General features: G+C 47.7%; 1 protein-coding gene across 2 annotated transcripts in view; it reads left to right on the top strand.

Moving 5' to 3' along the window:
* Positions 1 to 12,850, top strand: part of zcchc14 (zinc finger, CCHC domain containing 14) — a 126,372-nt gene that overhangs the window by 81,239 nt on the left and 32,283 nt on the right. For both annotated transcript variants that reach the window (XM_085991590.1, XM_085991589.1), the window contains exon 8: positions 4,689 to 4,917. In XM_085991590.1, coding sequence (XP_085847716.1) covers positions 4,689 to 4,917 — 229 coding nt within the window. The remainder of the gene's footprint in view (positions 1 to 4,688; positions 4,918 to 12,850) is intronic.

Genomic DNA, 12,850 nt, shown 5'->3' with positions numbered 1-12,850 from the left:
GCCCTTGTGGACCACTTTTACCTCTATCTTTCCGATGGGGTACACTCTTTGCCCCGTGTATGTTTTCAATATAATCTCCGTATCCCGTAGGGGAATATGTTGGAATAACCTTTTGTAATCTTTCTTATTCATGACCGTTAATGCCGATCCAGTGTCCAATTCCATCTTTACTTGGACTCCTGCTATCTGAAGAGTGACCCAAATTGTCTGGAGATCTGCATCCTTACCAACGTTGTGTACTCTTAAGCTACCCAGTTCATTACTGCTGGCATCTGAATCTGACTTCTGTTCGTTCGAACTGTTCTTTGTCACCTTGTGTACCTTTATGTATTTTCCTTGCGGTGACTTTTTGTTGCTGGTCTTCTTTCCTGACCGGCATACTTCAGCTATGTGGCCAAGCCTGCCACACGTTCTGCATTCTTGGTTTTTAAACCAACACTGGTTCTGATCGTGCGTTGTCTTTCCACAACGATAACATTTTACAGTACTCAAAACCAATTGATTTGTACTGAGTTCCGGTGACCGTAGCTGCATTACTGCCGTGCCTCTCGCTGCGGCTTCGTGTGATGCTGCCATAGTGACCGCTTTCTCAAGCGTCAGCTCATTCTCCTCGAGCAGTCGCTTTTGTGTATCTTCTTTTAATAATCCACACACAAATTTATCTCTTAGCGCATCTGTTAGTCCCGTTCCAAACTGACAGTACTTTGCTAGCTTACGCAATTCCATTAAATATTCAGCATTGCTTTCATCTTTCAGCTGCTTTCTGCTGTAAAATTTAAATCGTTCCGCTAGCATCAGCGGCGTGGGGTTTAGATGATTTCTCAGGACAGTAACAATCTCCTCGAACGTCTTCTCCGCCGGTTCATCTGGTGATAAAAGGTGTTTCAATTGCCCGTATGTCTTCGCACCCATTAAGTTTAATAAAGTTAGTGCTTTCTCATCATCTGGGATTTTATTTGCTTTACAATAATTTTGTATGCGTTCTACATACGTGGCCCAATCTTCGATGTCGCTATCAAAGGTATTAATGTTCCCATGTTTAGGCATCGTTGCAATTTTTTTTAGTGATTTCCCTTTTTCCAAGATGGCGGCTTCCCGCTCTTGTCTTCGTCCTCCGCCTACAAAATGGCGGTTTCCCACGCTTGGCGGTCTTTCCCGCGCTCGCCTTCTTCACCCGCTGGCTGCAATGGCGTTTGGCGTGCCGCTGTTGCTCCCCTTTCCCAGCGGTTAGTAACTCCCCCGACGCTGTCTCCGCTTCACCGCGGCTCCCTCGGGCATTCGCGCTTCCCCGATGTCACGCCTCGCAGCCCTTCTTGCAGCCCGGTTATTAGCACCGGCTGCGTTCGCCTTCACCGCGGCTCTCGCGCCTTCAGTCGCCCCAGACGCTGCGCCTTTTTGGCCCGAATGCGGCCCGGCCCTTATCACCAGCCGCGATTGATGTCCCCGCGCTGCGCCTTTCGGCCCGAATGCGGCCTGGCCCTTATCTCCGGTCGTGATCAATCTCACTGCCCTTATTCCTCCGTCTTCCCTCCCCGTCTGTACAGCCAACGCGGCCGACTTTCTGCTCGCGTCGCTGACCGGCTTACCCACCACCGAGGTAGAAGGAAGATAGCTGACTGCCGCTGATGGAGGCTTCGAGTTCAGGATATCTTCTGCACTCCGGGTTCTCGATGCCTGCCGCGCGACGTGTCTTCCAGCAGGGTGATGAGGGTGGATGCCTCTCTTCGACGCCCGTTCTGTGGACGAAGCCGCCGTGGATATAAACTGCCGCAGGGTAAGAATCGGACTCGTCGCCACTGTTAAGTCTGTGTGTTCTAGTTGTATTTAAGATTAATTACTGACACAGACTACAAGAATAACGTTTCAACAGGTCTTTACTAGTTGGAGGTCAGGGCTATACAAGCAGCAATATCACTACACAGTACTTATATACCGGTGGTCACCACCGGTATTACGTATACAGCAGCCAGAGAAAGTAGTACATCTCTTAAGGTGGAACAGGTTACATACACCACAATTTGGATGAGGGAACCAAATGTAATATTTCCAAGTTTGCTGACGACACGAAACTAGGTGGGATTGTGAGTTGTGAGGAGGATGCAAAGAGGCTTCAAGGCGATTTAGACAAGTTGAGTGAGTGGGCAAATGCATGGTAGATGCAGTATAACGTGGATAAATGTGAAATTATCCACTTCGGTAGGAAAAACAGAAAGGTAGAGTATTATTTAAATGGTGCTAGATTGGGAAATGCTGATGTACAAAGGGACCTGGGTGTCCTTGTACACCAGTCACTGAATAGCAAACATGCAGCAAACAGTTAGGAAGACAAATGGTATGTTGACCTTCATTGCAAGAGGATTTGAGTACAGGAGCAAGGATGTTTTACTATAGTTGTACACTTGGTGAGACCACACCTGGAGTACTGTGTGCAGTTTTGGTCTCCTTACTTAAGAAAGGATATACAGTACTTGCCATAGAGGGAGTGCAGCGAAGGTTCACCAGACTGATTCCTGGGATGGCAGGACTGTCGTATGAGGAGAGATTGGGTCGACTAGGCCTGTATTCACTAGAATTTAGACGATTGAGAGGGGATCTCATTGAAACGTATAAAATTCTGACAGGGCTAGACAGACTGGATGCAGGGAGGATGTTTCCCCTGGCTGGGGGGTCCAGAACGAGAGGTCTCAGGATATGGGATAGGACATTTTGGACTAAGATGAGAAATTTCTTCACTTAGAGGGTGGTAAACCTGTGGAATTCTCTACCACAGAAAGCTGTGGAGGCCAAGTCACTGAATATATTTAAGAAGGAGATAGATAGATTTCTAGATACAAAAGGCATCAAGGGGTATGAAAAGAGAGCGGGAATATGGTATTAAGATAGAGGATCAGCCATGATCATATTGAATGGCAGAGCAAGCTCGAAGGGCCGAATGGCCTACTCCTGCTCCTACTTTTCTATGTTTTCTATAAACCCAGTTATTTCCTTTGGTAAAAAAGTTTTGGGTAACATTCCTCTCCCTTCAAATAAATATAAACAGATAGGTCCAGATTTTGCGTTGAGAATAACGACTAAGCTATTAGCCCTCACCATTATTATGGATAAATCAACATGCAGAGTATACACATGCCCAGTTAAATGCGGAAGTCCGTAAGTTGCTGTCTGAGTTACCCTGCTCCTCCACAGGCTGCGCTGTAAAAGTACCAATAGACTCGGCATTGAAATCCATGTAAGGGTGTTAAATTGTGGTACTTACCCACTAGTTACACAATAAACACAGCAGAAAAAGTTAGGGCTGGTGCATTCAGGTGTAAATTAATTTTTAACGACGTCATAAGCCATAATTACTGCCAAACAACCTCCCTGGCACTGAATTTAATTTTACAAGTATGGAGTCTCATTCCTTCAGAATTTAATTAGAGTTGGTGATTTAAATCTAATTTATACTTCCTGGTTTAGACTCTGCGGGGGGTGGGGGGGTGGCGGATTTTAACCTCAAAAAATGGGTGGGTTGAGTCGGGTGGGAGGTTAAAGTGTTAAAAGTTTGAATCCTGACCCCAACCCGCCCACTTATGCTTTTAATGGAGGCGGGACGGGGCTCCTAGGAGACGGGTTAGCACTTTAAATATGAGACTGCGGGCCTCATTTTGAATCTCCATTTTAAATTTAACTCTGGCTGGCCGGGTTTCCAAGGACTCGGGTAAACCCGGCAGCAAAAGGAAGGCGAGGACTGCTGCATCCAGGAGGTAAGTGTCATTCCCCTCCGGCCTTCCGATCCTCAGCCCCCGACCCCCACTCCGGCCTTCGATCCTCGGCCCTCGACCATGCCTCCCGCCCCCCCCAGCCTTCCAACCCCTGGACCCCTCCGATTCCCAGCCTTCCTACACCACCCCAGCCCTGGCATCTCCAATCCTTCCCTCCCTCCTCTCTGCTACCTGCCCAACAGCCAGCCAACCTGCCAATTTGGCTGGCTACCGCTGAGAACAGAGAAACAAAATGTTAATCAGACCCTGCCGTTAAATTCGGCAGGGCCTGAGGGAAACTTGTTCTCTGGGGTTTCCCGACCGTATTCCAGCCGCCCCCCTGCCCCCCGCTCCCTACCCGCCTCTAAGTTAAAATTCCGGCCTGCATGTCTAAGTGAGAATTCTTCAATTGATTGGTTGAAGAGCCACGCTGTTGCTTGCACATGCCACAGATCCCCTGTAGAGGGCGCTGCACTGGATCAGACGCCCAATGACAGTAAGTCGCCACTCAAAAGCTCACAAAAAGTCTTTGGGCAGCTGTCAGCATAGCGAACGCAAGTGCCGTTCCTTCGCCGCTGACCAAAATATCTAGGCTAAAATGTATTGTTTAATGGATTCTGGAATTAATGTTTATATTCTGAATTGGCATATGGACAATTGCTAAATATCATGAAATCAGACTCTACTATTGTCATTAGTTGTTAATTAGATTTGTGTGTGGATGTATTTTGATTTATAATTGCCCGCCCAAGCTCATTTTTTTTTACCTCCTTTTAACTAAATATTTAAGGTAAGTTAGAGGCAGGACACTCTGATTTGCTTATGAACGCGAGTTGTCTGGACAGTTACATGGGGCATACCACCATGAGATCCTGTTATAACTGTGTGTGATTTGTGTTTTATGGAAGAAAAATTGCTAAATCCAATTTGATTTTTTTTTTGCAGGCCAATATGTGGTGTAGCCAGCATCCAGTGTTCTCATAACACACTACAACCATCAGTTCCTGTTTCTTCATGCTCACATTCAGTCAGTGGAAACTCTGCATCAGTCACTTGGCCACAGGCTGAGATGTTGAGTCCGCAGAATCCAGAACAAATTGGTATTCTAGACTGGCTTAAAAAGTTACGACTGCACAAGTACTATCCTGTTTTTAAGCAACTTACAATGGATAAGGTATGTTTACACTTGGTTAAAGCTGAAACTGTTGGTTCTTTTGAAAGAGAAAAATATTTAATTGAACATAAGAAATAGGAGCAGGAGTAAACCATTCTGCCCCTCGAGCCTGCTCCGCCATTCAATGAGATCATGGCTGATCTGATCTTGGCCCCAACTCCACTTTCCTGCCCGCTCCCCATCACCCTTTATTCCCGTTTTTCAAAATTCTGTCTATCTCCGCCTTGAATATATTCACTGACTCAGTCTCCACAGCTCTCTGGGGAAGAGAATTCCAAAGATTCACGACCCTCTAAGAGAAGAAATAATTCCTCCTCGTCTCCATTTTAAATTGCCTCAAATCTTGTTTTTTTTTGCTCTTGTGTTTGTATATGGGAAACTATTATTACTTGCAAACGGTACTGTACAGTGCTAGCTGGCCCAAAATGCATTGAGAGAGAATTTGTGCACTTTTTTGTTGATGCAGTTAAAGTCTCCAAATTCAAGGGGTGAAAAATTGAGTTGCGCCCCCTTTGGGGCGCTAACAGTAGTGCCCTGGAAAAATTAGTGCCTCTGCGATGGAAATTGAGTTGTAGCGCCCCAAGAGGGAAGCGACGCTGCGGCACATTGTGCCATGGTATTGCAGGCCTTCCTCCCCTTCTTAAAGGGGAGGGGCCTTGCGCAGCGCGACCCGGGGCCCAGCTGGGCCCCCAGGGATCGGGAGTGCCAGCAAAAGAGCCCGGCACTCAAGAGAAGTGCCGGGCTCATGGAGCGCAGCTGGCACTCCACGGGGGACGGGTAAGGGGGACGGGAGCAGAGGCAGGTGCTGGCAGGTGGCCAGCAACAAAAATGGCCATCCGGCAGCTCACCTTTAAATAGTGCCTCCCGTTAGGCCGCAGATAGGCCCCCCTGACCCCATCGGACATAGTCCAGCAGTAAGTCAGGGGGCGCTCCCGAAGATTGCGGCCGGGGCGCGAGCGGGGCGCTGCGCATGGCGATGACATCATCGCCAGCGGCGCAGCATCGTGAGGCACTACCGGTTATCGCCGCCGCTAACCTCCCGCTGAATTTCGCGGGAGACGTTGGCTGCATCACACCTGGGCGCCAGTTGCTTTGCACCCCGTTAGCGAGGGCGCTAACGGGAGGCACAAAGCAACCGAATTTTTACCCCCCGGGTCTCTTAAATGAACGTGTGCTGAAAGAATCAGCAACCTTGAGGGCTCTAAGTGGGCTTTTTGTATAATGTTTTCCTCTCCTGACAGGCATATTGTGTGTTATAATTTGCGTGTCTGTTTCAACCATAGTTTCTGAGTCAGTATTCCAGAAACTTCTGCTGAGTTTTTTTTTAATCCTTATTTTCAAATCCCTCCATGGCCTCGCCCCTCCCTATCTTTATAGCCTCCTCCATCCCTACAAGCCTTCGAGAACTCTACGCTCTTCCAATTCTGGCCTCTTGTGCACCCCGATTTTAATCGCTCCACCATTGGTGACTGTGCCTTCAGCTGCCTAGGCCCTAAGCTCTGGAATTCCCTTCTTGAACATCTCTGCCTCACTATCTCTCTCGCCTCCTTTAAGACGCTCTTTAAAACGTACCTCTTTGACCAAGCTTTTGGGCATCTGTCCTAATATCTCCTTATGTGGCTTGATGTCAAATCTTGGCCTGATTATCGTGCCTGTGAAGCACCTTGGAACGTTTTACTATGTTAAATATGCTATGTAAATGCAAGTTGTTGTTGTTGTTGATTATCATGAGAAGTTGATTTAGGTTTTATCTGTCTTAGCTGTTCAGTGCCAGGTCCCTGCAGCAACTGTTCAGAGCAGGATTTCAGTTTTCATTTGTGTGTGGAGAAGCTAACAAGTGAAGACCGAGAATATCAATACCATGTCCATTACTAAAGGCAATAATTTAACCACCTTCACTGCTGCAGTCAACAGAAAATAAGGAGGAATAGCAGCATCAAAGCAAAGCAGTACTATGGAACCAACAGTCTCTTTGGGTAGACCAGTTAGTAAAGAATTGAAGTTGCTGGATAGATAGTAAAGATGCTTGATGAAAGTACAGGAGTCAGTAGCATGGGTATTGATTACAACAAACAAGAGTGTCAATAGTCTGGTATCTCTGGTGTGAACATCCCCAGTATTGGCAACAGATTACTGCAATAAGTGTTTCTGAGTACTTGAGTATTGCGAGGTAACTCATGGCCAAAAGCTCACAGATGCTTCTATAATGGAAGACTCAGTAGATGAATACAGCACCATGAATAGAGCTGGAGCTAATAGGAGTGAGGTAAAAACCTGTGACGAACCATGTTATCCTCAGGCCAAACATACCAGATGTTCTGAGAGGAAACAAGTATATCTTCAGATGAATGGGACTTGGAGTGAAAAGGACAGTTTTTTGTTTTGCAGGAAATTATGAGCCTCCAGCACCTCTGATTTTGTGCCCAAGAATTTAACTATATTTCAGCACAGTGTCATCCAGGTTGTTTAAAATGGAGCACAACATTTGAATGAAATTAAACACTTTAACTTGTTACCGCAGAGTTTGACAAACTTAGTTGAATGAAACTAATTCTACTTAAACTTCATGTGTTGCAATTTCATCTTTATTTAAGCTATGCAAAGCTGGGAGCTTGTTTTGTTTTCTGGAAGTTGTGGAATTAAGAAGTAGAAGGTCATTCTCCTCGGGCATTCTAGTGCTGCAGCCTCCCTGCCATACTTTACTATCTGCAGAATAGGGATGAACAAAAAACTGAACTTCCCTTCCCTATCAAGGGAATAATTACTTCTTAATAATTTTATCTTTTTTGTACCTTACAATAGGAGAAAATCAAGAGATGGTATTTCTTAAGAACTTTTCTCATTGTAACCCCATGAAGCTACATTATCCTCACCTTTTCTGTGTTGTTTAAGAGCAGTAGAACAAGACCAAACTCTCTTTCTCCTGGCACTATTTTTCCAAGTGAAAAGTATTTCCTGTCTCTTCCCCTTCATCTTCTTCCTCATTTTTATTTCATCCTCTTCTCGTCCTCATCCAGATGGTGGTCACAACTTGCTTGTTGTGCTGTTATCTTAGCTTAAGTCAATACCAAAAAGATTAGGCTATTTTAGGTTAAACTGCATCACCAAAATATTTAATTTTGCTTTATCTCAAAGATCGTGAGTTGGTCTATGTTTGCACCACCCTTTAAGAATTATAATTATTTTAAAGATGCTTCTCTAGTAACTTTTATCACCAATATGTTGCATTCCACCGAGGCCTAATTTAGGGTGTGGAGTTTGTCCGTGCCTCATCAAAGAGTCATTTTCATCGACTAAAATGTTACCAAGTGATTCATGATGGTTTTATTGATGTATCATCTCCATGAATTGCGCTTTTAGAACTGGGACCTTCAATCTGATTTTTTTTAAAGAGGTGAATATACACTCTCTTGATGGCTGAACAAGTTTATCCAATGTATAGTTGAGCCATACAGACTGGAAACATCCCAGAGTCCCAATCTCCTAGGGGGGAAAATTTGGTTGGTTAGCGCCTCCGGGGGCTCTAATGACTTACCGCCCAAGCGTGGCAATTTTAGCGCCGCCTGCGAAATTGACGTGGTGGTTTGCAGTGGCACTAAACACTACCGCCACGATCTCCTGTGCATCGGCCCGGTAGCATCCCAGACCAGAAATTGATTCTCGCCCCCTGCCTCAGCGTCTGGCGCTAGGAACGACAGGTAGAGAGGGACGGTTTGCAGTCGACTGGGAGCTGGGGAGCACTATTTAAAGGCGTGCGCTTCCTGCTTTTTCCTGTCGGCAAAAGATTCTGCATACGCAGGTTGAGAGAGGCGTCTGGAGACATTTAACGCTATCCAACAAGGAGTTTTATTCCTCAGCAAGACTTTTCAGGTTCCTATTTCTGTCAGCTTTATTATTACCACATTTAGAAGATTAAATGGGGCTGTACTAGCACAGGGCCTCGTCCTCCAGCTTCACCGTCGGAGGCGGAGAGAGAGAGAGAGTGGAAAACGTGGCCAGAGGGAGGAGGGCCAACAGGGCTCTGCACAGGAGACCTTACCCTCCCAGGGTATTCCAGGAGCAATTCTCATATATCCATCTGTCAGAGGAGCAGTGTTTTAGAAGGCTCTGCTTCAGCAAGGAGGTGGACACAGAGCTCTGCCACCTCCTGCAGCCAGAGCTCCAGCCTCAGCTCAGGACCAGGACGTCTCTGTTGGTGGCAGTGAAGGTGACGGTGGCTCTCAATTTCGACGCCAGCGGCTCCTTCCAGGCTTCAACAGGGGATATTGCGAACATCTCCCAGTTCGCCGCCCATTGTTGCATCCGGGAGGTCACAAATGCTCTATACAAAAGGAGAAGGGAGTACATCTTGTTTCCCATGACCCGAGACAAACAGCATGAACGTGCATGTGGTTTCGCTAGGATAGCGGCCTTCCCCATGGTTCAGGGCGCCATTGACTGCACGCACGTGGCATTGCGGGCACCTCATGAAAATACAGAGGTTTTCCGCAACCGCAAAGGCTTCCATTCTCTCAATGTCCAGTTGGTTTGCGACCACAGACAGCGCATCCTTGTCGTCAATGCCCGCTTTCCTGGCAGCAGCCACGATGCATTCATCCTGCGCCAGACTGGTGTCCTAGACCTGTTTCAACCACCGCATCAAACTCGTGGCTGGCTCCTCAGGGACAAGGGTTATCCACTCTGCACCAGACTGATGACACCTCTCCGTAACCCCAACACTCCTGCTGAGCTTGCATACAATGAGAACCATAGCGCCACTCGGAACATGATTGAGCAGACTATCAGCATGCTGAAGCAACGGTTCCGGTGTCTTGACCACTCTGGAGGAGTCCTGCAGTGTACTTCCCCAATCGAGTATCGGTTTTCATTGTTGTGTGCTGCATGCTTCACAACTTCGCAATTCTGAGGACCCAGCCATTGCCACCAGGGATTGGTGGACCGCCTCAAGAGGAGGAAGAGATAGAGGAGGAGGAGGAGGATGAGCAACAACAACGTGGGAGGGAGGTGCTCAATGTTGCTTCTGCAAGGGCCATTCGTGAACGCCTCATAAGACACCGCTTCTGATGAATGACAGAGAAGATGACTTTTGAGATCAACAAGCACACCATTAAAGCCATCCCGCAGCCCCTATTACCGGGCAAAGCTCCAATAAGTAATATGAGGAAATTTGTAACGTTTCAATAAAAAAATGTCACCCTGAGAGAGGACAGCACCTTCCTGCTCGACCAACACACTGCCACTCCCCCAGGGCAGAACCTCAGCATCCAGAGCAATCTGCTCGAGCACAGATTGCTGGCCTGCTGCGGCACCGTGAGGTGGCAGCAGCCAGCGCAGGTGTGGCATCAATCTGAGACTGCATGCGAGCAGTCTGAGATTGGATGGCAGCAACCAATGACTCAATTCCAGCATTAAGCCATTGCGTTGCCTTGGCCTGTGCTGCAATAGATGCTGCCACCTCACCCATTACACGCGGCATGGGGTCTGGGTCCCCACGGTTTCTCTGCAATTCAGCCATCCTCTGCAACGAGGCAAGGATGGGTTCACGGGTTTGCGAACAGATGACAGCTGTGCTGGCAGCGGATTCCTCCATGCTCCTAGTCAGTGCATCCATGCTCTTGGGCACCCTTGCCATTGCACCCATGAGCTCCGTATGCATGCTCATCGTCTGTGTATTCATTGCCGCGATAATGTGGTCCTCACCCGAGTCCTATGCAGCAGAACTCGTGCACGCACTTACCCTCCGGGGAGATGGCCCCCGAGCTTCCCTTCCCCCCCATGGCATTGCTGCAGCCTGCTGGGTCCCGGAGCTTCACCCACATCAGATCCAAATCCCCTACTCCCCTCCAGTGGCCCCAGTATCGGATGTTTTGCTCTCTGGAGACGCAGGCGGTGAGACGCTGGCTTCGTGTTCCTCCTACTCTCCCGCGTCGCTGCCACTGGGAGGCTGAGGGACAGGCTGGTCAGCTGATGGCTCACTATCTGAAAACAGGAAGGTACAAGAGTGGCTTTAACATGGGGGCAGGAAGAGAGCAAGGAATGGAGACAGTGTAGTTAGATGGAAAGTGGGAAAGGCTGGTGTTGTGAGGGGGAAGTGGTATGAGAGAGGAAAGAGAGATGATGAACATACCGTTGCTGTCCCCAAGGGGGTCGACCTCTCCAACTGCCACAGTGCCCACGACATGACTCGCGATGAGTCTGTGAACTCGCTCCTCCAGCTGTGTGAGGGGGTACAGCTCCGCCTGACCTCCCGTGCGTTGTTGTTCCCTCCGGTTATTTGAAAGCTTGGCCTGCAAGAGAAAGAACAGCGTGTGAGTGAGTGTGCAGCCATGTGTTAGGCAGATGTGCCTACCATAGTTGAATAGCCGTTAATGTCTGCAGGGTGTGGGATGTGGATGTGACTTTTAGTAGATGGGCATAGTTGTTGGGTGAATGTTGGGGATTTGCAGTTTACACCGTCTGTGCACAGAGTGAGGTTGAGATGGTGGGATGTGGCGATATTTCAAGCATCTACTCACCCTGACCACCCGAGTGAGGTCGTTGAACTTCTTGCGGCACTGCATGGGAGTCCTTTGGATCAGGCTCCTGGATGAAACATAGTGGGCAAACTCCCTCCACACCCTTGTAAACTCCCAGGGCAATTGCCTCCTGCCAGTGTCTGGAAACAGCACTGCCCGTCAGCGTTCCACAGTGACAACCAGAGCCACCAATGCCTGGTCGCTAAAATGGCGAGCTCTCTCCCTGGGCCTCTGTGTAGCCATGATAATCTTTGGTGAAGATTTGCACCTCCTTGCAGGCCCAGGTCAAACGCAGCAATGAGCAGGGTGCAGCTGTGCAGCATGATGGACCCTCCCCTTTTAAGAACTGGAAGACGCCAGTATGTCTGAGTACAAGGTAATTGACATCGCCTGAGGTTGAGTAGCGCTCTGAGGTAGCGTCCCGCTCCCCGATGTTAGCGCCCTAAGAGAGTTGTGTAGCGCTTGATTTAGCACTCCAATTTCCCGGTCGCTGGCGATAAGGAAAGGAGGAGAGAAAATTGGTAGAGGGAGGAAAGTGAACACTGTCCAGAATGGAAGATAAGCAAGCCGAGAGAGTTCTAATAAGACACCACCCTTGCAAAGTGAACAGGACCAGGATCCATTTGATACACTGAAAGTTTGGAAGCACCACAAATTTTCATCTCATCACAGCTGTATACATTCTGGGTGAGGTTTTCTTCAAGTTATTTTCTTGGATTTCTCACTGAAGGAGCCCATAATGCTTAAATCAGTTTATCCCTACAGATGGACATCTTTCTTACGCCATGGTGCTTTTCCCCACTATCCAACCATGCTGAGCTTGCTGTAAATTTTGCACCTGTATTCAATGGTTTGTTGAGGTCCAGTACATTCTCCTGTGGGAAGGAGACACTAATGGGTGCATAGAAAAAGTACCTTGCCCAGCTGTGCATTTTGGTACAGGTGGCAAAAGTTCCTTGTGACAATTTTACGGCGCTATTTCTGTATTTTGCTGTATTTCCTCTTCAAGTCTGATATGATGGTCTCTTCACGCACCATACTCCGCTATGATCTTTGCCTGTGAGTCACCCTTTTCTAATCTCTTGAGAACCTCCAGGCTAGTCTCAGAAGACACTACATTCCCTTCTGCTTGTTCTGGTTGCTTGGGTGTTACAACGGAAATCTTTTGACACATACCCCAGAATAATCTCTGAATTGCAGCACGGTCCACTGCCTATCAGAATAATCTGAATCATATTATTGTGTGCCAGCACTCGAATAATCTCTTCATTAATTGCTTCATTAAGCAGCACTTTGGACTAATCCTATGTGATCTGAAATGTCAGCATTGGTAGAACCCACAGTCCATATACAGTACAGTACTCTTCAGCACTTGGCACACTCTCACAGGGTTTCAAATACATTTTTTACAGGAATGC

This window comes from Somniosus microcephalus, chromosome 6, assembly GCF_052327205.1.
Source record: "Somniosus microcephalus isolate GS21.2 chromosome 6, FLI_Smic_1.0, whole genome shotgun sequence".
NCBI lineage: Eukaryota > Metazoa > Chordata > Chondrichthyes > Squaliformes > Somniosidae > Somniosus > Somniosus microcephalus.
Note: the sequence above shows the minus strand (reverse complement) of the source record. Positions and strands in the feature narration are given on the sequence as shown.